The following is a 26,596-nucleotide window of genomic DNA, read 5'->3' as shown; positions in this document are numbered from 1 at the left end:
AGGGAGAACCTAGAGCAGTGAGAACCCCCAGCATTTGGGTGAGAGAGAGTGGGTTGGGACATGGATAAGGTAACTGCCAAACCTTTGACGACTTGGGAAAGTGTTCGTAAAGGAAGAGACAAGTGCCCTCTGGCGGCCTAAAAGTAATTATTTTTTGCTGAATCAGGCTTATAGCTCTAAAACTGGCAGAAAGGAAGAAAACAAGCATTTATTAAATGCCTGTGTGCTAAGAACTGAACCAAGAATGTTACAAATATTTTATTTTCTCAACAATCTCAGAGGGAGGTATTATTATTAAATCCATTTTACAATAGGGGAAACTGAAGCTGACAGAGGTTAAATGACAGGGTCAGTGAATGTCTGAAATTAGACCTGAACTCAAGCCTTCCTAACTCCAAGCCCAGCCCTTTGTCCACCTTATCACCTACCTACCTCTAGGTGGGCTGAAGGGGACCTCAAAAGGAGTCTAATCCAAGCCTGTCATTTTAAAGTAAAGAAACTAGCTGTGTGACCTTAGGCAGGCAAGACATTTAATCTCTGTCTCAATTTTCTCATCTGTAAAATGGGGTTGATAACAATAGCACTTACTTTTCAGGATTGTAAGTATCAGTAAGTTAGTATATATTGACTGATCACAAAGGAGCAAACCTATTTATTGGTATATGTTGATTTTGACTATGTAGGAACCTCCTCCATAAGCCTATTATGAGTAGGAATTATTTCATCCAATTTGTAACTCTGGCAAAATGTTAGAAACATAGTAAGCAGGTGATAAATACTCCTTGGTTGAGTGATTGCTCCTATGAAGTTTAAAATCAAATTACCTGTTTTGATCAAAAATGAGAAATCCAGACAAACTCCTCGATTTTTCAAAGAAATTGTTTTCTAACCAGGTGTCCCACATTTTATTCTTTTGAAGTATTCTGCTCCTCTACTATCAAAATCTCTCTCCCAACTTTTAATTATGTTCTGATGAACTATTTCATCCCAAAACATTAATGACTGAGAGCATCACCATGTGTTACCCCCTTTAGAAAATATTTATATTTTAATAGGCAGTGATTCTGAGAAATGAATCTCTAATGGTAGAATTCTAGGAAATAATGAAAGGCTTGTGAGTGAAAATTTTAGGGGGTGGGAAAAGAGAAAAGTCTTCCAGATGCCTTAGAAATTATACAACTTGCAGCTACTCATTACGCCTACATGGTAGCCTATGGTAACAGTGGCTGAAATTCTAGAGTATTGTATATTATCATTTCTCAAATGTTCCTAACTTTGCTCATGCTTTCCATTGAATTATGGGATAAACAGATTCATTCAACAGATATTTACTTAGTGTGGCAATGTAGGAATAAGGGATAGAGATTAAATCTGTGATTTCATTGCCATAGGAAACTCTTAATTGAGGAAATTCCTCCTAAAACTTTAGGTCCAAGCTTTCTCTAAACTTTGTGAGATTGGCCTAAATCAGGACTTCTTAAACTTTTTCCATTCATAGCCCCTTTTCATTTGAGAAATTGTATGTAATACATACAGGTATATGAAATAGGTATGCAAACCAAACATTTACTGATAATAAATCATAAAGAAATTTATTTTAAGACATTTCTTTGGCATACATATAATTGTACCATTTATTAAAGGTGAAAGCAAATTTGCACACTAATGAGTTGGATGTGCTTGTTTATTTTTGCATAGAGAATTAAATCTTGGTGGAATATTTGACCTTTTACTGTTGCTAAAATTTTTGCAACCCCCACATTGTTACTCAATTCCATATGGGGCCATGACCCACAATACTAACCCTTATCACAGTACAACTGTGTTAGACAAAGTGAATGATATGGAGTCTCTGCTCTTAATAAACTTATAACTATGAAAATAAGACACTTACACAAATAAATATAATGCAAAATATAAAGGAGAACCTAAAATGGGCATAAGAAGTAATGTATAGAGTTCAAAGGAAAGATCACCTTTGCCAAGGAGGATCAGAAAAGGCTTCATGAAACAGTTAATCTGGGCCCTAATAACAGCTAGGATTTTAAGAGTCAGAGGTGAAACACAATCTGTAATCAGAACCAGAGATACTCAAAAATCTCAGAAGTCATTCAGTATGAATTAAAGTTTAACAGGGATCTACCATACAAACCTACTCCTCCCCTAAGTGGTAATCCATTTTCTGCTTTAAGACTTCCAGTGATGGAAAACTTACAGCTTCCAGAGAGAACTCTCTACGTTTTTATAGTTTCAACTGTTGGTTAGTAATCTACCCCCCATTCTGCTTTCCCTTCTCCCCAGCCACAATCATATTATATGTAAATCTGTCTCTTTGGAACCACCTTCTCTCATCACTCCTGATTTGGTCCTGTGAGATCAAATAGAATAATCAGCTATTCAACAATCATTTATTACATACCTGTGTGCCAGACAATGTGTTAGCACTGAGGGGGATACAAAGAAAAAATAAAGTCTTCTCTCTAAAGGAGTATACATTCTAAACGGATATAATGCCTTTTCATGTAATATCTTTTCCCTAATAAACACCCCAAATCTCTGAATGATATGGTTTTCAAAGCTCTTATCATCTAACTAATAGGACTAAAATCTATTTTTGTCCTCCCCAGTTTACTCCAAACATACAGATAGACCAGATATCAAGTAGATGTGGAAATTTCTTAAATATGCTACCTTAGAAATTAACTCTGTAGTCAGAATACATTGGGTTCAAATTCTCTGACAAATCACTTGCCCTCTTCAAATCACTTTCACTTCTATAAAATTAAAGGGTGGAACTAGATATCCTAAGAGGTTTTCATTCTCTCTAGATTTCTACTGTCATGCAGAATTTTTGTTTTGGTTTCCCAGTAGTCAAGCAGTGTTTACCCATAAACTCAAATGGACCCTCAATTCCGTGGTTTCATCCATCTGTGCATCCATGATGGTTAATATAGACATATGTTTTACGTGACTTCCTATGTATAATGCATATAGTATTTCTTGCTTTCTCAGTGGGTAAGGGAAGGGATGGAGAAAGAAAGAGAATTTGGAACTAAAAATAAAAATTTAAAAAAAAACATCTGTGACCATCCTGGGTAGTAGCTTTTGCCCATTTTTTTCCCAGAAGTTCACCAGAGGGGGTTGACCCAACCCATTTAACAAAACCATATGCATTAAATATAAAGTGTGTGCTGAACTGCTCACCTTTATAGGATATCAAAGAAACAGAAGTGTTAGGGTTCACTCTCAAGTCATCTGAAGTCCAATTTAAGTAATAGAATGTGTACTTTGGGACACTTATCCATTATTAACACAGAGATAAGCAAGAATCTGTGACAAATTAGCCTAGTTTATTTAAAGTATAGTATTAATGAAGCCATGTGCTTCCCATCCATAGTCTAGCATGGGTCTATCCTCTTGTATCACAGCCAAAATGCCCTGTTCTTTGTTTTCATATACAACATTCTCTCTTCATACCATTTCACTGGCCATCCCACATACCTGAAACCACCATCCTTTCTTACCTTTACTTCACAGAATACTATCCTTCCTTCAGTGCAAGCCCTACTTCTGCAAGAAGCCTTTTTTTAATCTCTGCAACTGTTTGTGCCCTCTCTCCCAGAGAATATATATCTTATATATATTTAGATTTGTCAATTTTATTTTTTTCTTTGTATCTCAAGACCTAGCAGAATGCCTAGAATATAATACGTGATTGGTTTTCTTTAAAAAAAAAAAAAAAAAAAAGCTTTTTATTTTCAAAATATATGTATAGATAGTTTTCAACATTCACTCTTGCAAAACTTTGTGTTCCAATTTTTTCTCCCTCTCTTCCCCTCATCTCCTCCCCTAGACAGCAAGTTATCCAATATATGTTAAACATGTGCAATTCTTCTATACATATTTTCACAATTATCATGCTGCACAAGAAAAATCAGACCAAAAAGGAAAAAATAAGAAAGAAAACACACTGCAAGCAAACAACAACAAAAAGGTGAAAATATTATGTTATGATCCACACTCAAGCCCCACAGTCTTCTTTCTGGGTGCAGATGGCTCTCTCTATCACCAACTGGCCTGAATCTAGGTGATTCATTTTCAAAACTTGCTGATGGATTTATTCAATACCATAGCCATAGTCCACATGCTTAAACTTCATGGATCACTTGAGCTTGGTTAAGGATTAGTGAAAATCTATCATCTCAATTGTAAAACAATTCAAGGCCTATTGACTGCTAAGTCCAATTGTATTTTTCCAAGAAAGTGACTGTATGATGCAAATAAAATGATTGTCAATGCAGTATATTGTAAATAAAGGAGCCCCAAGAAATCATGGATTTAATCAGAGAAGGCATTCTCTGGAGTAGTTATTGTATCATGTAAATGACCTGAAGGTGAACAGTCTCTGAATATGTATTTGACAAACACAGATGTTCTCATTTGGGACAGACGGGTGGGACTTTATGGAATGGGAATGTTCATGTTCTTGGAGAATTGTTGGAGCTTCCTAGTGGGAGGATGCTGAAAGGAGGGCCTCATAACTTTAAAGTTAGATAAATTTTCCAGTTATTTCACAGTCTTTGTTAATATGCAATATTGGCCAGAATGTTGTGATAGTCCTTCATATCTCTTTCCCTTAAAATGAGTGTGTGTGTGTGTGTGTGTGTGTGTATGTGTGTGTGTGTGTGTGTGTGTGTGTGTGTGTTAGGGGAGTAGAGGGGTCGAAGGCTGGGAGTGTAGTGGTTCAACTAGAATATTTCCTCAGCAGCAAAGTAAGCCAAAAATTGATTGTTTCCAAGTACTCAACCTTCTTTTTGTTGTTAGTGCAAGAGGGATTAATATGCCCATTTTTTATCTCTGTCCACGGATAGAGAGAGGGGGAGACCCAAGGGGAAACCCTGGAAGCAGACTCAGCAGGACCATGAAACACTGCAGATGAGCTGGAGTAGATTCCAGCATTTTTGCTAAAAATTGATCTTGACTTTCCAGATAAATTAATTTCTCAGTGAATGCATGTGACTACAGAATTTCATGTCTCATATAGGACACTTTGTACAGAAAAAGGAATATAAGTAAAATTATGGTCGATGTTTTTTTTTAATGATGCCTGTGAATGGAAGATATATGGGACTTTAGAAATTGCTGGGAATTTTTCCCAGGGAGCCTATAATAAAATAATTAGACAATTTTGCTCAACCCCATGTCCCTGAAGTTTTTAGTACAGATTTTAAATAATATTTGAATATAACATACTCTAATAAAAAGACAGTTTAAAAAGTCTAAATAAGGAATTAAAAACATTCTAGAATACTAACAATCCAGTGGGATACAGAACTTGTAAGTCAATGAACCTCACAAAATAAAATTAAGAAACAAAGAGAAATATTTTGCTCAAAGTTCAAGACCGGGGGAAAAGAAGGGGTTACAAGTGCTATGCGATCAATCTTTATGAATTCTAATGCAGTTGGAGTTCAAGCTGTAGGCTTCCTGGAATAAAAATGGGTAATAGACATAGCCCTGTGAATTCTGTTATAGTTTGGGTAAATATAATCTTGAGGAGATTACTAAAACTGCTTAATATGTTGCCATTTAAACTTCAAAGCTGACTTGCAAAAACTGGATGAAGAGAAGTCAGCTAACATTGAATGACCTTCTATAAGTCTTTTGAAGTGTTAATAAAGAGTATATTGCATATTACCAAAAATGTGTATTATTATTCATGTCTCCTTTTATAGTTTATAAACTGGAGGGTAGAGATGGGAAATAAAAGTCATTGCTAGAATGTGAGATTAGTAGTTTTTTCAACTGGCCTTTGGGTTTTCAATATTTTCATGAGTGATAGCCATTGAATTTTCACATAAAAGAAAGAAGCCATTTAAGAGGCATAACAGCATTGAATAGAGTGATAGAGTCACTGGGTCCAAGATCTGAGTACAAATTTCATTTCTGACACTACAAATTGCTTAAACTCTTTGAGCTTCAAGCAACCAAATAAGTTATATTGTAGATGGCTCCAATATGTGTCAATGAAAGGAATTTCCACACCAACGAAATCCCACAAAAAAAGTATCTTTGACCTATTGAAATATAATAAGGAGAAGCATCCATTCATTAAGACAGTACAGAAGAGCACATCCCTTTTGAACAATTTCCCCAAATGTGTTGGCCATGTTTTATCTGTTTTGTGTACTTTTGACTGGCTTCAGAAATAGAAAGGAAAACAAGTTTGAAACAGCTTGTTTTCTTCTTCTAACTTAATAACTCTGGTTTTTGTGTTTCAAATAGAATTAGGCTGACCTTCTCATGCTAGCCACATAGGAATTCGAAAGAATTAACACATTTGGTTTCTATTTTGTGTGTGGTTTTTTTCCAGAAAGAGAAGAAAAGCGGACTGTTGAAACTTCTAGCAGGAGCATCTACCAAAAAGAAGTCCCGCTCACCCCCATCTGTGTCCCCGACTCATGACCCCCAAGCAGCAGCTGCTGAGGGAGCTCTCCAGGGTGCTGTGGGACCTGAAGTGTCATTGCTGTCTAGCCATGGAAGGGCTGGCTCCTGCCCAATCGAGAGTGAGATGCAAGGGGCTATGGGGATGGAACCACTGCACCGGAAGACTGGGTCTTTGGATCTGAATTTCTCCATATCATCTCCAGTTAGACAGCCTCCGCCTTCTATGGCAGCCATCCGTCCAGAGCCCAAGCCATTGCCCCGAGAAAGGTAATGAGTTAAGGAAAATAGATTTGTATCTTTCCCTGTTCCTTGTGACACCGGAGAAAGGTTGTTCAATCTTAACATGGGAAGGCATCATGGTCCAATGGAAAGAATACTAAATGAGACATGAATTCAAATTCTTGTTTAAAACAAAGGGATTTTATTAGATGACATTTAAGGCTCCTTCCAGTTTTAGACCCATTTTCCTATGCAGGCCACTTTCAGTGAAGAAGATAACGCATTACAAACAAGCTAAAAACCTTATGATGGAATTGAAATGTTTACCTCCATCAGAAGCAGATTGAGACTTTTTTCCTGAATCTCCCCAATATTTTAGGAAGTACCAAACATTCTGTGACAAAATCAGAGGTTATTTTCTTCATAAAAACAATTAGTCTGTGTATAGACTTTGCTTTGATTTTCCTAGTTGTGTAATTTCTCATATTCTTATATATCTCCTAAGGAGATTTCATAGCTTCTGTCAGAAAGTCTTTTCTAGTTTTCATTGTTGGAAAGTTCTGTGTATCTCACAGAAACTTTTATTGCAATTTAAATCTACCTTGTCAAATGTAAACTTTCCCCTGAAAAGACCAACTCAGACCTTACAAATTTACTGAATCCTTGGTTCAGGAGATAGAGATAAAAGATCTGGGTGTCCTGTTTAAGGTTCAGTCAGATAGATATCTTTAATTTGCTGAACCATATGTGTTAGATAAAGTTGAAACTCTGGGCCACCAATGAGAAACTTCAGAAAGGGCCATCTTTTACTCGATTAGGTAGAAAAAAATTATATTTTCAAAAAAAAAAAAAAGAAACTTCTATGCAAAAAAGGAGGAGGAGCCTACTTGCATTCTCTGACCTCAAGAAGTAAGAAGGAAAGCTGTAGGCTATAAAAATCCACCCAATTTGTACAGAAGATGCCACCTTAAATGCAGGCTTGTCTGGAGACCTTTTTAGATCTTTTAAAAAGAACTATATTGCCTCTCTAATTTATAAGTATGTTATAAACATAAGCCTGGTTACAGTAAAAATATGTGACAGCCAGAATGGAATTCACTAGAAGAATTAATTAGTTAATTAATTAATTATTCTCCTCATCTTTCAGAAGAGAGAAGCAAATTACAACAAAATTAGTACATATGAAATATTTAGGTTGGGGGAGAGTGTTTTTTTTAAATCACAAACAAAACTTTCTGGAATACTTTCTGAGCACAGGATATAGGTAGCAGATCTCCCTTTACCTTGTATAGCTATCAATGATATTTAGAATTGATATTCAGAATTCAGGCCATTTAAGATCTCCAGCTATCAAAGGACTGGTTTTTTGTGTTTATTTTTCTAGCTTGTTTGTTTTTTGTCAAAACAAGAAACTGGGGCCTTTATTTTTAATAATAATAATAAGGGAAACTAGGTGGTTCAGTGGATAGAGCACCGGCTCTGAAGTCAGGAGGACCTGAGTTCAAATCTGGTCTCAGACACTTAATACCTCCTAGCTGTGTGACACTGGGCAAGTCACTTAATCCCAATTGTCTCAGCAAAAATAAATAAATAAATAACAAAATAAGCAATGCTGATGCATTTTGGAAGCATTTTCACTATGAAAGTTGAAGCACAGGGGAATCTACCTAATAATATCAATGCTTTCATTTCCTCATCTGTAAAACGTGACCTCCTTGTGGGTAAGGATTGTGTCACTCCTATGCTTAGCACAGTCTGTCATGTAGTAACTACTTAATTAATGTTTTTTGACTGACTGTAAAAAAGGACATTAAAGACTTGACATCTTAGAGGTAGAAGAGAAATGATCTAAGTCTAGCCTTTTCACCCATGTAGGAATAGACTTTTCTGCTGTTGCTCTGTATAGAAAATGGAAAAAGGTTCAGTGAATAAGTAACGAAAAGACCCAGGATTAATAATAATGATGATGATAAAGTTTGTAAAAAACATTTTACAGATATTATTTCATTTGACTTGCAGCCCAGTAAGCTAGGTGCTATTATTCTCATTTTACAAAGAAGAACCTGAGGCAAAAAGTTGTTAAGTGAATTGCCCACAGTCATACAGCTAATAAAGGTCTGGGGCTGGATTTGAATTCAAGTCTTTTGGAATTCAACCTGACAACTCTAATTACTGTATCACCTAGCTATCAAGATCAGGAAGAGCAGATTCCAGCATTACAAGGAAAAATTTTCTTTAAAATGGAGCTGCCTATCCAGTCTTCTCCATGACAGTTCTTCCAGTTTTTGCAGATCTCTGTCATGTGTCTCCCTTGCAGGTTGAACAGTCCCAATTCCTTCTACTTTTCCATATGTGATTTGGTTATAGACCTAATACTAAATGATCCCTAAGGATCTCTCCAGCTCTAAAACAATTTTTTCTTACTCTTTATTATTAATTTTCTGCCTACAAAGTCCTCATATAAAAGTAATTAATATGAGGACTTTGCAGAAAATAAGTTCATTTTATCCTCAAAATAGTCTGAATATCCAGAAAATTCCACAAACTCTTATTGTATATTTCCATTAATTGGATTTTACTTTGCTACTTGTTGAGCTTCAAATGCTTTTTTTAAAAAGCCCAAAAGGCCACAGAAACCATTGGTACAGGATTTAATTCTCCTCATCCCCCAGATATTTTGTAAAAATCTCAGCATTAAAGGCATGGGAAGGCCTGAGACCACAATACTTCTAGAGAAGCCAGACACCAAATCTCCCTCTCTGAAGACTTACCACTAAACAAACATTTTAGAATTGTGTAGCCACTTTTCTAAGCATTAGGCATACAAAGACAAAAACTAAATATCTTCTGTCCTAAAGAAGTCTAAAATCTGTAGAAATCATCCTGGTGCTTGCTGGAGGTTAGTAGTACTTTAATATTAAATTATATATATGTATATATAATAAAAATATAACGTCACTGGCACAGTGACTAGAGTACCAGGCAGGGGTCAGGAAGCCTCATATTCCTGAATTCAAGTATAATTTCAGATCCTTAGCTGTGTGAGCCTGGGTAAGTCATTTAACCCTGTTTCCTCATCTGTAAAGTGAGCTGGATATCACTCCAGTATCGTTTCTTAAAAAAACCCAAATGGGAGTCACAACTGAAAAATGACACAACACAATTACGTATAAAATTAGAGCTACCATTTGATAAAGAAGGAATCTGAGTATTCAAACCCAGTTCTTCCTGAATGAATTCAGGTTTCATTCCACTTTGATTACTCTGCCTTAGATTTCTCTAAGGATCCCTTTCATGGAATCTCAAAATAATTCAAAACATTAATCTGACCCTATTTGTCAACTGTCTCTTTCAACCATTTGACAAATGTTGAATGAGCACCTGCTAAACTTTTTTATGGTTAAAGAGTTGGGAAACATGGCTGAAAAGGGAAAATTAAGACTAGCAGCTGTGTGTGTGTACTATCTATACATACATACTCTGGGGAGGGGGATGTAAGGAGAGCTTTTATCAATGTCTCAAATGAAATACCACTTGCTTCCTTACTCAGAAGTCAGTGTGTTACCTGCATCATTTATAGCATTCACTTACATGTCTATTTGTTGTCTCACCTTCATTGAGAGCTTCCTGGGTCATGTACAAGCTCTCCTAAGATTTCAGATCTACTGCCTCTCTGTAAGAATGAGGATTTAGGAAATGTCCTCACTAGCCATACAGTTACAATCAGAGAAATGAAGTGTCCATCCCCTGGCACTGGGTAAACCCAAAGCCACTCAAACCCATCATCACCAGATGACTCCATTTTGAACTCATATTATTGCAGAAAGGCTCAGATGGTCACCATGATACAAATAAAACTAATTATAATATGCTGTGATAAGAATTTATTTTGATTTTCACCATTTTGATTTTTGAGGTCTTAAGTTTGAAAGCAAGCTGTAATTGAGATAACCTTAATTAAACACAGCAGGACAGATTCACTAATTGATTTATGATTTACTTGCATTGCACTAGGGTAGCTGCAATCCTTAACTGATCTTGTGGCTCTTCATGCCCATAATGGGGAATATTAATTACCTTCATGCAACAGAAAGATTAGTGCATGGCCTTAGAATAATCTGAACTGAAATGTTAAACACTTGTCTCTTCTAAATTCTTCCCACATCCATCTGTGCTCATTAAATCACTGAATTGCTCAGAAGCACCAAATTACTTTTTTTTCTAACAAATTACATTTTGGAAACTGCTTGTTTGTGTCACATCTGGCAGCTGAGGCAAAAGCCAGAACTGAGCTGCTTGGTTGCTGAAAAATCTCATCTTTTGCATTTTTTTCCCTTAAGAATGAGGGAGTAGGGAGAGGAGGTGGGAAAAGAGTTGAAGCAAATATAATAGAAACAAGAATTTATATATTCTTTTCTTCTCTCTAGCTGCTTCTCTCTGGCATGGTAGTATAATACACATAGAACCCAAACACAGCTTCGTATACCAGTTGAAATGTCCAGAGTGTGAGCATGTGCAAAAGGAGGGAGAGAGCGAGGGAAGAAAGAACCATCTCATGTTTTCTCCATTGTAGCTTGGGCTGTTTCTTACCTCCCAGCAGCCATCTGTTCACATTTGTCCTGCCCTAAACAGAGCAATCGCAGGGACTACTTGTTCTTCCTGGCATTCCTGAAGAGACTCATGCAGATGCCAGAGCAAACAGGGCTACTGTGCCAGGAGTTTGGCTCACTATCTTTATGACCACTGGCAATAGCTAAGAATGGATTTGTTCCTTTCTTAGGTTGAAGTTATTTTTTGTGGAAGTTATATTCTAGATTTATAAAATACCTCAGTGCTATCCTGAGACAAAAGGTGAATCAACAGCTGGAAACCTGGATTAGATAGCCATCTCCAGCCATGTTAACCCTTCACTGACACAACAATATAAATCTACAAACAGCTGTGTGCAGAGAAGAGACCTTTAACTTGCTATTTGCAATTGCACAAAAACCAATTTCCCTTCCCAGAACAGCAGCTTCTTTTTCCTGACCCCTCTGACCTCCTTTCACCTCTGACAGAGAAGGTGTTTCCCACACAAGAAAGCAAGTAGTATGAATAAAAGATTTTTATTTTCCCTAGCTTATTGTTTTCCATCAGGCTTTCCAGTATTTGAATTTTGTGACTGCTTCCAAATAATCCCAGGTTTCTGGAGGCTGTGAGGATAATAGATCAACTCCAGCTGTATTAGCCCCCAGAGGACTCCACAGGACAGCTGACTTTGGGAAATCCTGCTATAGAAATCTCTGATCTTTGCCTCTTGGGTCCACTTGCCTTGCTAGGACTCTTTTAGGAAGTCAGGAAGAAAATTTTGCCTTTTAGAAGCATGTAACACAGACATTGGAGGCAAGAGGAAGACAGATGCCAAAGCTGCTGCTTCCCACTGCTAGAAATTTGGAAGACTCTAAAGGAAGACCAGCCAGTAGTGAACACCTCTTGGTTGGCTTTCTTTATCAGACAGTTGCAGAAGCTTTACTCAGAATGTCTGTCCTTAGGGAAGCTGTGCTTTTACCTCAAGAATTTACCTCTTGTCCTCTGAATTCTATTCCCCCAACTGCCAGAAGAAGATCTAGATCTGGAAAAGACTTCAGGGACTAAGTCCCTCATTTTACAGATGAGAAAACTGACACAGATATTAGTGCCTTGCTCAAGGTCACAAATGCAGTAAATGGCAGAAGCAGAGTTTGAACCCAGGTCTTCTTGACTGGATAGCCAATGAACTATTTCTATCTTTCACCAGGGAAAGAGAATCAAAGTCATAAAAATCATAGGGAGAGTAGAAAAGAAAGCAGATGACAAAACTTTTTTTTCTTTTTTTGGAAGAGATCTATGATTTATTGGCATAGAGAATCCCTATGAAAAACCACCCCCTATCAAAGCAAATTGGCACCTAGTCTGTAACTTAAATTCCTAGAGCTATAATTATTTTTTTATTCATGTATCCCTTTAGCAATCTGAACCCTATAGACCCCTTTCTTAGAATGTTTTTAAAAGCATAAAATAAAATACCCAGGATTACAAAGAAAACCAACTATTTTGAAATGTGGTTGCCAAAATATTTTTATAAACAAATTCATAGTCCCAAATGTTAAGATCTCTGGCCTTAGAAAGATGCTTGAAGCATTGAAAGGTTAAATGATTTGCCAAAGATCACAAAGCCAGGATGTATCAAAGGCTGGACTTTTCCCAGTTCCAATGGCAGCTCCATATCCAATATGTCACATTTCTTCTTTCTGACAAGAATATAATTAAATATCCTGAAGGGGGAAAGAATTCTGATACCACCTTGAAATTACAGGTGCTAGCCCAAAGCACTGGACCCTTGATGAAGTCCATCACTAGAGCCCATGCATTCCAAATTAATCATATGGGATCTTTCCTAAGTAGATTTATAACTTAGTCTGATCTTCTCATTCATCACCTTGGAAGCCATCTGACTTTATGAGATTATGCATTCTCTTTTCCACTCTGCCTATAATTGGGGTGTCCTTATCCCCCCCAGCAGAATAAAACTACAAGGTGACAGAATATGATCTATACGACAGTATATGACTGTTTTCCCCTTCTCAGCCAGCCAAGCACATTTCAACTCATATTATTTGTCAGGTAGTGACATCCAGATTTATTACTCAAGAAAAAGATGACCAATTGATTTTTGCAGGTATGGAGCACCAGTCTATATGCCAGAGCCATTGGGTCTTGAAAAACAACTGTTAATTGCAAGATTAATGGCAGAGATGATGAAGGAGAAGGAGTTTTGATCACACAAGGCCTTCCGCGTCCCTTGTCCCAGCAAAGCTTTGTCTTTCCCAGCTGGCATGGAGGCTGGGTCTGCACAAAGATGTTCACAGCCGGCCCTGCCTTCCACAAGATGTGCTTGCTCTCTTCCCCCATCAGCAGCAATCAGCTCTGCTGATTCAAGACAATGCTAGAAATTAAGGTCCTCAAGCACAAGTTTAATTGTCAATCTGGAGAAATGATGATTTTAAGCAAATACTGGATTATCTCCAAAACATTAACTGAGGTACAGCAGTTGTTTAACTACATCACTTCCATTCCTCCACAAACATAGTTTGCAGAACCAATGGGAGATGATTCAACTGTCTTCAATCCAGGGATCTGCATGGAGTAAGACAGCTATTGATCTTCAGATAATCCAGTAGCCAGCGCCCAAATCCTCACACTTGCTAAGGCTTCAGACTATTTATCAAAGGTGTTTTTAGGCCACTTAAAGAGATAACAGTATGACTATAGCTCTTCTAGTTCAGTCCTTTTTGTTTGTTTGTTTTTAAGAATTGTTTCTTGACAAAGGACTCAGAACTACCTCTAAAATTCTAGATGATAAGCAATTTACTATAGTGAATTCTGAAGACTCTGGAAAAGGGAATAAGGCTGACAAATTTGTGCAAATCACTTAAATCCAATTCATAAACAAGTAAAGACATCACTCTGAGACATCATTGATCATCTTCAAAGGACTAATAACCACAATAGGCTTAAGGAGGGTCTAGAGTACAGGAAAGTTGGTATCAGGGTTTTAAATGAAGAGAAAAAAGATCAGGAACCCAGACAAAGGGTATAGGTAATGTGAACAAGGATGAAAAAATAGAGCTTGGTACTGTTAACAAGATTTATTGAGGAGTTCTCCTTATATAGGGATCTCAAAAGTCTTAGTGCACTTTTTAAGTATAAATGCTAAAGAGAACAACAACAGAACTTACCTAATATTTGAAAGACTAATTAATCAACATTTTTAAATCTCAATGTTTCTTATTAAAATTCAGCATAACCTGATGGTTAAAACCTTCTAGTTAATTTTAGAACCTTGTAAAAACTTTTTAGATTTTGGGACTTTGTGAAAATCAGCTGATGATCATAAACTGAAGATCATAGCCTTTTCACCATCCAAAGAAAGAGGGCCTGATGCATATGTGAGAGTTTTGATGTGACCCTATAAGAAAAAAAAATCTAATGGAGATAAATGAAGTGACTGAAGTGGTCGAGCAAGAGGACTTCCTCTTACCAATCCATTGGTCTGAGGAATTATCATGCAGAAAATTAAATTTAAAATTAAAAATTATCATTTAAATTTCACAAAACTGAATATAAAATAAATAGAAATAAATGATATTTTGGTAAACTTGGAGCACTTATCCTTCTGAAATTATTAAAGCTTAACACATCTCTAAGACTTTTGAGAAACCATGTAGTAAATCTGATCTAATACAAAATCGATTTCAAAATACTGTCATGTGGAAACAATTATGTACACACCTGGTGGGGGAGAGAGGACAGGGAAGCAAAGCTATTCCCAAAGAAGAAACGCAGAAAATCATTGACTAGGGTCAGTACAAAGGAAACCCTTGTTTTGTCCTATTTGCTGCTTTAAACACAGTTTAATCTTCTCAGATTAGTTCCCTGGCTAAAAAATAAAGGTCAGGTGAAGAATTTGAGACAGATTCTTTCAGAACCAGCCTTCATGCACAGCTTGCTGTGGGGTCTTTTGCTCTCTATCCCCTGAGGGTTTATAGGTTTTGGGTAAAAGGAAGGAATACAGAGTTGTGAACTTTGATCAAAGTGTTAGCTATATTCCCCTTCTATCTGAGTTTGACAGACCCACATTTGTTGTTCCTCTACACCCCAGCACTTGTCTGACACCTTCCACATGCTGATTGCAATGTATGCTATTGTTAGCAATTATGCAAATAAGTGCAAAGCACCTGTCCAGATTACTGAGTCATATTTAAGTGGGAAAGCCATTCATGAATGACCCTCTTCCAAGACAGCCCAAGATGCTGTTTTCTGGCAAGTAACAGTAGAGACATGGCCTAGTTTGAAGCATTGAAGAGTAGATTGTTGGCCCAGCAAGGATGTAGCTTTAGCCAGGATAACAAGATAATAGAAGGGACTTTAGAGATCATCCAGTTCAATTCCCTCATTGTCATGTCATCATATAGAATATTTTCATGAAGCATTGAATCCCAGGACTAAAGATTCATTCACCTGTGAGCTTCTAGGAAATCCATTCCTCTGCTTGGAGATGGTCCAAGAGACCTTTACCTTTGGCTCTTGTTTTCTGAATGGGGCTGCTGAATACTGTGTTAGAGTGCTGGACCTGGGGTCTCAAAGATCAGAATTCAAATCTTGCCTCAGAAACTTTCTGTGTAACCCTGGTCAAGTCACTTAACCTCAGTTAATTTTTTACCTCAGTTTTCTCTGAAGATTTTCCAAATCTTCACAATCATTGATCCTCTAACTTAAGGCACTGAGCCTTTGACCTTGCAACCTATACCCTCTTGCAGCGTCAACATTATATTTTGCTTTTTAGTCTCCCTCAACCAGGAGAGTGCTAATAAATGTTTAATAACCAACTCTATCAGTCCCCCAAAAAATTTATAACATTTTTTCAGTTATTAATATTATCTCCATTATTTTGTATTTCTAGACAATCAAGAAAACAATCAATCCTTGATTTGTAAGGTTTGCTTATCTGAACATTTCTTTAAATCCTAACTAAAATTCTGAAAATTTAACCGTTGGCTCTCCAGAGGAACTGGCTCCAGCATGTTCCTGTTCTCAGCCCATGTATTCAATGAAACATCAAATCTTGTCATTTAAACAGCCTCCCTTACATCTGTCCCCTTCTCACTACTTTACACATCACTATCTCATTTCAAGGTCCTCATTACCTCTCACCTGGACTGTGCAATGGTCTCCTAATTGAGCTACCTGCCACTCATATCATGTGACACATAGCTGCCAAAGTGATTTTTCTTAAACAAAGCCATTTGGTTATTAAGTAAACTCCAATGGCTAAAGTGTAATTTTCTTTGTTTGACTTTTTAAGCTTTTCACACCCTAGTCCCCAGCTACTTTTCCTCATTATACATTAGTCTCTCTCCTGTGCTCTGCACTAAAACTGGTCTTTCTGTGCCTTTCCGATTCCTGGAATGAGCCCCTTCTCACTCCTGTTTCATAGTATTTCTTACTTTCTTCAAGACTCAACACAAGCACCATTTTCTACATAAAACTTTTCTTGGCCCTTCTTCCTCCATCACTAGTTCTTTTCCCCTAAATTTCCTCATATTTATTTTTATTTATTCATTCTTTTTATACATATGGCCTTATCCATTGACTTTCCCATTACAAAGTTAGCTTCTTAGATGAGGGTCCTTTTGCCATTTGTTTATGTATCCTTCGCACTTAGGAACTGGTACATTGCCAACATCAATAAAGACTTGTATATTGTACATTGTACATTGTACATCTTCTGTATCCCATGAATCATCTTGGTTCCTAAGGGTCAGATATCTACTGAACTCCAACCTTTCCACTTTCTATCCATTTACACTATCTTGGTGGCCAGTTCCAGGATCTATTTCCTATCTCATCTTTTTCTCCAATACACTGCAGACCACAATCAATCAGTATGTATTTATTAAGTTCCTACTGTGTGCTAAGCACTAGAGATACCAAAAAAAAAGGTAAAAGATGATCTTTAACCTCAAGAAACAAACAAATGCAATGGAGGAGAGAATATGCAAAAAAATATACAAAGCAAGCTATATACAACAAAGCTTCTTAAACTGGCTTGCTTGTCTTATAACTAAATGTGGAGATCATGAAAAATTTGGCAACAGTAAAAGATTTCTGAATGCAATGACCAAAAATTAATTGAAAATCAAATATGCAATGAGTCTGAAGTGCTTCTGATAGCATTTGCCTGTACTGCATCATACAACTTCTCCTTGGTTTTGGACATACAACTTGTACACTTTGCACTGTACATGTACAAATGTGGCCAGAAACACCTCAGCTCAGATTCCAGATGGGCTCACATAAAAATTTCTCAGGCAAAAAGAAGTCACGAGTGGGAAAAGAGATTAAGAAGCCCTGATATATAAAATAGATAGGAAATAATTAACAGAAAAAGCACTAGAATTAAGAGGGCTTTGGAAAGGCTTCCTATAGAAAGTGGAATTTTAGTTAGGATTTAAAGAAAACCAGGGAAATCAGCAGTGGGACCACATAAGAGGGTATTTTCTAGGATTTGTTTACAAATGAGAAGACAATGTACAAATTCAAAAATGATATGACAGGTTATACATTAAAAGTGAACATAAGATATATGTGTGTGAATATATATGTACATAGAGAGATATCTCTATCTAGATTTAGATACACATTCTCAAGTTTTATAACTAAGCAAGTTTTTCAGGTCTTCTTTGGTTAATATTGATTCTTTGAAGTCTAAAACATCTTGCTTTTCAAGGTCACTCGGATCAATTGGAAAGATCTTTTACCTAAAACTATCCTCAAGCCTCTGTGAGGGTTTCTTCCCTCTACCCTCCTTCCCCTAGTGCATTAATTAACGGTTAACTACAAGGCATATTTTCACAACTCCACATATATAAAGGCAACCTGGAATAAGGGATCCAGCTTTGGGTGAGCACTTCAATGAGTATTTATTAAGTTCTTGCTAAGTACCAGGCAGGCAGCAAGGTGGAATAGAGCTCCAGGTCTGGAATCTAGGAAGATCACTCACACAGCCTCAGACACTTACTAGCTGTGACCCTGGGCAAGTCACTTAATCCTTTTTGCCTCATCTGTCAAATGAGCCAGAGAAGGAAATGGCAAACCACTGCCAAGAAAACCCCAAATGGAATCATGAAGAGTCAGGACTAAAACAACTGAACAATAGCAATATCATGATAGTTGTATAGAGTGTGTGAAAGGGAGTAAATTGTCAGAAGACTGGAGAGGTAGGAAGAAGTCAGATTATGAAGATTTTAAAAATGCTAATAGAGAAATTTATATTTGGTCCTGGAGGTAATAGGAACCAACTAGAGCTCATTGACCAAGAGAATGACATAGTCTACTACACTTAGCAGTAGGGTAAAAGACAAATCAAATGATAAGAGCCTTAAGGCGGGGAAAACAGAAAGCTATTGAAAAGTGAGGGGCGATAAGAACTAGAACATCAAATCAGAAACACCTGGATTCTAGAATTGCCTCAGTTTCCCTGTCTATATGATGAGGATAATAGCATCTCTCTCACAGTATTGTTGTATGGAACAAATGAAATAATGTATGCCAGAGATTATTATTATCATCATCATCATTACTATAATTTTTGCTGTCAAAACACCAATCATGGGCAACCAATAATTCATCCAGCAGAGTCCATAAAGTGCCTATTAAATAATCCCTTTCCTTAAGTACTCTCTTTTTTTAGTTACTTTATTTAATATTTTCTCCATTTACACTCAAAACAATTTTATTTACATTTGTTTTTAATATTTTTGAGTTCTATGTTCTCTCCCTTAACCCCACCCACAATTAAGAAACCACATGTGAAGTTATACAAAATATTTCCATTAATAGTCAAGTTGTGAAAGAAAACATAGATCTCCCACTCTAATAAAAACAAAAACACTCAAGAAAAATTGTTTAAAAAATAAATAGGGAAAGTAATAGAAAATGCTTTGATCTATATTCAGACTTGATAAATTCCTTCCCTGGATATGGATAGGATTTTTCATCATAAGTCCTTCATAGATGTGGAAGACTGTACAAAGTGATTTACAGCTGGTCATCCCAAAACATTGCTATTACTTTGTATATAGTATATTTTACTTTGTTCATGGAAAACTTTCCAGATTTGTGTTTTTTTTTCCATGAGAGCATCCTGTTATCATTTTCCAGAGAACAATAATGTTCCATCAGAGAAACTTGCTTCAAATTTTTTTATACAATTACTATTGCTAATTGTATTTCACCCCATTTATTTTCTCTTTCTCCTTTCACCCTGTCCCTCCTCAAAAGTGTTTTGCTATTGCCTTCTCCCTCCCCCAATATGTTCTCTCTTTTATCACCCCTCCTTCCCATAACCCATTCCCCTTCTTTTTCTTACAGGCTAAGATAGATTTCTATCCCCCTACTACTGAGTATGTTATTTCCTATTTGAGCCAATTCTGGTAAGAGTAAGGTTCACTCACTTACCTTCTTCTCCCCCTCTTTCCCTCCACTGTAAAAGCTTTTTCTTGCCTCTTTTTTATGACAAATAATTTGCTCCATTTTGCTCCATTCCACTTCTCCCTTTCCCATTCTCCCAGTACAGTTCTCTCTCACCCCTTAATTTTATCATTTAAAAAAAAGATATTATCCCTTCATATTCCTATATGTACTTCTTCTAATTGCTATAATAATGAATTTGATTTACAAGTATCATTCTCCCATATAGGAATGTAAACAGATAAACTTTATTAAGTCCCTTATGGTATCACTTTCCTGATTACCTCTTTATGTTTCTCCAGAGTCCTAGATTTGAAAATAAAATCTTCCAGTCAGCTCTGGTCTTTTCATCAAGAATGCTTAAAAATTCTCTGTTTCATTGAATGACCACTTTTTCCTCTGAAGGATTATACTCAGTTTTGCTGGGTAGGTGATTCTTGGTTGCAAGCCAGGCTTTATTGCTCTCCAGAATATCATATTCCAAGCCCTCCAGTCCTTTAATGTAGAAGATGTTAAATCTTCTATCATTCTGTCTGGGGCTCCACTATACTTGAATTGTTTTTTTCTGGATGCTTGCAATATTTTCTCCTTGACTTGAGAGTTCCTGAATTTGGCTATAACATTCTGGGAGTTTTTATTTTGGGATCTCTTTCAGGAAGTGATCAATGGATTCTTTCAATTTCTACTTTACCCTCTGGATCTAGAATGTCAGGACAGTTTTCCATTATAATTTCTTGAAAGATTATGTCTGGACTGTTTTTTTGATCATGACTTTCAGGTAGACCAATAATTTTTAAATTCTCTCTCCTGGAACTATTTTTCTAGGTCAGTTGTTTTTCCAATGAGATATTTCACATTTTTTCCTTATTTTTTCTTTTTACTTTTGATTTTGCTTTATTGTATCTTCATTTCTCATGAAGTCATCAGCTTCCATTTGCCCAATTCTATTTTTTAAGGAATTGTTTTTTCTCAGTGAGCTTTTGTACTTCCTTTCCCAATTGGCCAAATTTTCTTTTTAAATCATTTTTCTTCTCATTAGTTTTTTTTGTATTTCACTTTGCATCTCTCTCAATTCTTTCCCTAATTTTTCCTCTATCTCTCTTACTTGATTTTCAAAGTCCTTTTTGAGCTCTTCCATGGCCTGAGCCCAATTCTTTTTTTTTTTTTTTTGGAGACTTTGGATATAGGAGCCTTGAGTTTATCTTCTGAGTGTGTGTTGTGATCCTCCTTGTCACCATAACTTTCAATGGTCAAAAACTTATTTTCTGATTTTCTACTTATTTGCCTAACCCATTATTTGGCTTTAAACTCTTTGTTAGAGTTCTGTTCCAGGATAGAGGGTGCTCTGTCCCAAGCTTCAAGGGTTTTGTTCAGCTATTTTCAGAAATCTTTTTAGGAATCTGACCACAAGCCCTCTTTTCTGCCCTGGAGCTATTAGGTGTCCCCTGCCCCTCCAGCTCATTTGACAGATGAGGCAAAAAGGATTAAGTGACTTGCCCAGGGTCACAGCTAGTATGTAAGATCGAATATGCTGGCTGGGCTTGAGGCTCCACTGATGGAGCTGCACTGGGTTCACACACCAGACTCCCACCCCATTGCCACAAACCCTCTCTACTGACCTTCAGAGACCTCCATGATGTCCCCAGACTGAAAGGTCCAGAAGCCTCCAGGACTGCTGCTGATTCACAGGTCCCGCCCTGCTGACACTGAGATCTGAGCTGTAGCTGGCCTGTGTGGGGATTACACTCTCAGGTTGTGTGCTGGAGTCCCACTTTGGTTCTACAGACTTTTTTATGCATGACTTTTACCTTGTAGGAAAAAAGGATCAATCTTATAGACAAATATAGTAGACAGGTACTAAAGAATCTAATTGCAGAGGTATAAGAAAGGGTTCAAATCCATGAAAGTCTTTTCCTCTTAGAATTTATGAGAACCCAAGAAATTATCTAGTCCAGCCAAATCAGGAATCCTATCTGTAGCATCTTTGAAAAATGATTCTTTGATCACTCCTTGAAACATCTGATGAAGGGCCATTTTTGAATAATTTTGCCTTTATGTAATGTGCATCCACTGAGCTTGGTAGGGCAAAGAAAAAGATCTCTCATCCACATGACAACCATTTAAATATTTGGAAATAGTGACCATGTCCCACGTAAATATTCTCTTCTCCAGACTAATCATCCTCAGATACATGGTGTCAGGTCTTCTCACCATCTTAGATGCTCTTCAGTTTATCAATGAACCTCTTAAAATGTGCTTTCTGGATTGGATAGACAGTAATACTTCAAACGGGGTCAGATCAAGATAGAGACACAAGATAGGACTTGTGTGTCTAGCACTGGATTTCTACTACAAATTGAATTGTTTTTTTAGTTGTCACAATGGGCAGCTAGATGGTGCAATGGATAGAGCACCAGCCCTGAAATCAGGAGGACCTAAGTTCAAATCTGATCTCAGACACTTTACACTTTCTAGCTGTGTGATTCTGGGCAAGTTACTTAACCCCAAATGCCTCAGGAAAAAAAAAATAGTCACAAGATCATAGATTTAAATTTAGAACTTCAAAGGAACTTAGAGATCATCTAATCCAACTCTCATTTTACATATGATGAAACTGAAATAAAGGGAGGTAAAATTTCCGCCCCCTCCCAAAAGTCAAACAGATAATAAGAAGCAAAGCTAGATTTTATATGTGAGGTGGCTACTGTGAAATCCATTATCCCTTCCATTTTAATCATGATGCTTTTCCCCCTTTCTTAATAACACTGACCCTGTGAGAACCATGCTGGTGTTCTGTTTGTATCCCTGTACCCAGATCAACCATTCTGATGTTTTCTCTTTAAGGTACCGAGTTGTGGTCTCCTACCCTCCTCAGAGCGAGGCTGAGATTGAGCTGAAAGAAGGCGACATTGTGTTCGTGCACAAGAAGAGAGAGGATGGCTGGTACAAAGGGACACTACAGAGGAATGGGAGGACCGGCCTCTTCCCTGGAAGCTTTGTTGAAAGTTTCTGATGAGGACTGGCTGGCTTTCTCCCCCTAGCATCCACCACCATTCTCCAAACCAAAAGACCTTCCAGAGGAAATTTCCATAGCACAAGAAAAGCAAACAAAGGGACTTAACTATTCTCCATATCACCATCCCTTCCAAAGACACTCCCAGGCCTTTCTGCTCTGAAAGACCTAGGGCTGCCGCTGTGTCTCTATAACCAGGGGATGCCTTGGACCAGGCAGTGGGCAAGAGCCCGGGGCTAGATACTAACTGAGAGAACACAGCTTTGGATTGTATGTCAACTTAAATGCCAACTCCCTTTGTGTAAATTATAGAAAGAAAATATCTTTTAAAAAGAAAATAAGAAGAAAGTTGATTTATTGCTGTAACTTATTTTGTTGGAGCGGTAGTGCTCTTGTTTCCTGCCTATGCAAGATGGATTTGAGGGTCCAGGAGAGCTGCTGGGAAGCATTGAAAACAAGCCACATTGGTTTGATGCTTCTTTGGGGAGGAAGTGACGTAGGTAGAGAAGCATTTAGGGAGAATTCCCATTCAGGCATTGCCCTGGAAGATCCAGTGGGAAACCCAAATTGTTAACGTCACCCTTTCTATATACCTCAGTAATCTGCTGCCTAATCATTCAGCAAGGGTGCTCAGAGAAGGGAAGGTATTTTTCATCTGAAGGAGGGAAGGGGGGAGGATTGCAGAACTGCCCTAGGCAGGGCCTCCCCAAAGCTAGAGATCCCCAGGTGGCTTTGGGTTGTTTTGGGGGGAGGGGGGCGGGGAATCCTTTCTGTGTGTTTCCTCTCAGTAGTATATACAGCAATTTTTGTTTTTACCCTCCAGTATCACCTTTTTTTCTTATGGCATACCTTTTTATGTAAAAGCTATTAGACTTTATATATTTCTAATAGGTCATACATTTCCTATTTTTTCATACATCTGGTGCTGCCTTTTGGTAAAACTATGAATGACTTGGTTTTGCTTAAAAGAGAATGTCAGTGGAGAGAGAGAGGAAAAAAAAGAAAATAGAGAAAGCGAGACATCAAACATGTAGACATTTTTATATTTACCATATGAACTTTGGAACATACCAACAAGTCCATGTCCTGGAGATCAAAACCTTGGCTGATGTTTCATGGAGCAAGTGAGAGAATCCATTTGGGTGGTAGGGGGAGAAGACCTGAAAAAAGCCAATTTCCTTAAACCCTTACTGAAACCCCATGCTCTGTCTAGACAGTGACAATTATTCAAGAAATGGGAGCATTTCCAGCAGAAGGGAACCATTTTAACTGACTTTTACGTGGCAATAAAAAGAACACTGCAGGTCCACTCTGGCCCAAGATGGTGGAATTTTCCTCTCACTCCATCAGAGGGGAATGTCAATGGCTGTAATTAGCATTCTCAAAATGTGATTTCTTATGTCAAAAATGTACATTCTCAACCATTGTGCAGATTCACAGCTTGGTTAAGATTTCATTGGAGATGAACAATATCAATCTCTACCACGCACTGCACACTTCCCTCTACCAGGGACTAAAAGGTGCAATAAATGCTAGCAAGTAGATTCAATTTTGTATCACAAAACAAACATGGAAAAGAAATCTAATAGTGTTGCTCTGTAGGACTCTGAGACAGGGAGTAGAGGAAGGGATGGAAGAAAGGAAAGATAACAGGAAGCTTTGATTATATTGAAGTGGTTTTAAGAGAACAATATCTATGAAAAAATATTCATTTTTCTGTCCAGAAGATTTATTATAGATCAGCCATTTGAAAGCACCTGAGTGGTCACATCTAGAAGGTGGTCTTGTTCTAAAAAGACTTGTTTCCCAAATGATGTTTTCATCTATAGAAGAATAAAAATTCATATGTTCCCCATCCTTAAAAACAAACACTCCAACTTAGGTTGAACTGCATAAATTTGTCCTTAGGAACGTAGGGTTTCCTTGGCTTTCATGGATGTGACAAACAAATTCCAGACAGTCAGCCTCCCGCCAGACATGGTGCCTTTGAAATACTGAGCTGTTATTTTCAGATCTCATATTTTTGGATGGTTCAGTGGCTATTTATTACTGTTGGGTGGTAACCAACACCAAAAGGATCCTGTTATTGTCAGGAGGAAAAGGACTTCTTTCCCTCTTTCCAGCTGATAGCAGACTTAAGAAATTTGTTCCTTTTGAAAAAAAAGTTGGGGAGGGGTCTGGTCTAAAAATAGAGAGATCTGCCTGTGGAATTGATCAAAACCAGCACATCTCCATCAGGGATGATAAATTAGTTGATTAGCAAGCAAAAACTGCCAAAAAAGGCATGTGTGTGTATATAAAAAAATCATATCACTATACAAAATGTGTATTGATTGATAGAGACACCTAAATGATAAACACAGGCAACTCTCTTCTCTAGTGAAAGCTTGGATAATCAATACCTTCAGATAATTCAAAAACCTTTCTTCTCAAATATTCTATGAGGAGAGCAGCTAAGAAGTAAATGAAGATTCTGGTGTGAATTTCATTTTCTCTCTGCCCCTACCCACTGATGCTAAAAAGCAGAAATATGGCCATGAGAAAAAAAAGGGAAACCTATATGACTGGCGCAATGAATATTCAATTAACTCATGAAATAAATAACAGTTAAGAGAGTTGGTTATTCCTAACACCATCAAATGGGACACTTTATTGGGTGAAGAGGAAAGGGGAAGAATGACAATTGCTAATCTTCATTTAAACAGAAAAATGAAGAAAGAAGACTGATTCCTTGCAGACCTCTTTGTAGTCAGCCTCACCTCCAAGAGTCCCAGACTGCAAATTTTAGAAGGCTCTTAATCTCATAGGACCAAAGCCAGAACATACGGGGAAGGAGGAAACACACAACCAGCATCAGTGTTTTGCAATCAGTGTTTTGAGCACATTTGTGACAGTCTTAGTTAATGGAAACTTAAACCACAAAAAACAATAACAACAAAAAAAAAAAAAAACAAAGTGTCACTTTTTGGGGGGAGGGGAGGGTGGGGGTTACCTTGCCTTGAAGAATCTGTAATGGTATTGTCTTGGTGTTTGATATATTGAAACCATACACCTTATTTGCAGCCCCTGTTTCTGGTTTTATTGAATAGTTCATTTGTTTTAATTGTTGAGTAATTTTTCATTGTTGTTGCTGTTGTTGGCCAAACTGATACCATTTGAGCAGCAGCACAGTCTGGAATGTATAAGCAACCATCAAATGATATAAGTGTAGTCCTGGGCTGCCAAGGACATCCTGCACCTCCAGCAGGGATGAGCTGCAGCCTGGGTCTATAGATTAAAGTGAATGCAAGAAAGGAAGATATGCAAAGTAGAGAATGTGCATGTACTTCCTACCTTCAAAGCAAAAAGCATTCTTCTGGCAAACATCAGTATCATTTTATAAAATGCCAAGTTTGCTCTACTCAGAATGGTCTCGGCTAACTGATTCCCAATAGTTTCTTTGTACTTTGCACAGCTCAGAAAACGTTTTTTTGTTATACCCGAGTGTCAGCGTGTGATTTAAGAAACATTGACAGTGATGGTTACAAATGAACTATGATGACTGTGTTCTGAGTCTTTAAATAAAAATGAATATGGAAAAATCTTGAGTCAAGTAGACTTCTTTACTCCAAAGATAATAAGCCTTGAAGAAAATTTGGCATGCTTTGCTTTTTACTGACCATATGAAATTATTTAACCTCTCTTGCCTCAATTTCTCAACCTGAAAAATGGAGGTTTGATCTCCATTTTTTTTAACCTCCAGTATTTAATAATACTTGAAATAATGTCCATAAAGAACTCAGGGAACTATAATGTGCCATGTTAAACAGAAGCTAATATTTCATCAAGAACATCTATTTAAGGGGGCAAAGGGATGGAAAGGAATGT

The 26,596-nt window shown here is 37.2% G+C and overlaps 1 protein-coding gene across 2 annotated transcripts in view; it reads left to right on the top strand.

The window, feature by feature from the left end:
• The window catches only part of SH3RF3 (SH3 domain containing ring finger 3), a 573,569-nt gene extending 547,259 nt beyond the window's left edge, over positions 1 to 26,310 (top strand). For both annotated transcript variants that reach the window (XM_051984272.1, XM_051984273.1), the window contains 2 exons: positions 6,374 to 6,714; positions 22,561 to 26,310. In XM_051984272.1, the coding sequence (XP_051840232.1) occupies positions 6,374 to 6,714; positions 22,561 to 22,729 (510 nt within the window). In that variant the 3' untranslated portion in view covers positions 22,730 to 26,310. The remainder of the gene's footprint in view (positions 1 to 6,373; positions 6,715 to 22,560) is intronic.
• The last annotated feature ends 286 nt before the right edge of the window (positions 26,311 to 26,596 follow it).

The sequence above is a fragment of the Antechinus flavipes genome, chromosome 3 (assembly GCF_016432865.1).
Source record: "Antechinus flavipes isolate AdamAnt ecotype Samford, QLD, Australia chromosome 3, AdamAnt_v2, whole genome shotgun sequence".
Classification (NCBI taxonomy): Eukaryota; Metazoa; Chordata; class Mammalia; order Dasyuromorphia; family Dasyuridae; genus Antechinus; species Antechinus flavipes.
The sequence above is the reverse complement of the archived record's forward strand: the minus strand, read 5'-3'. Positions and strand labels throughout refer to the sequence as shown.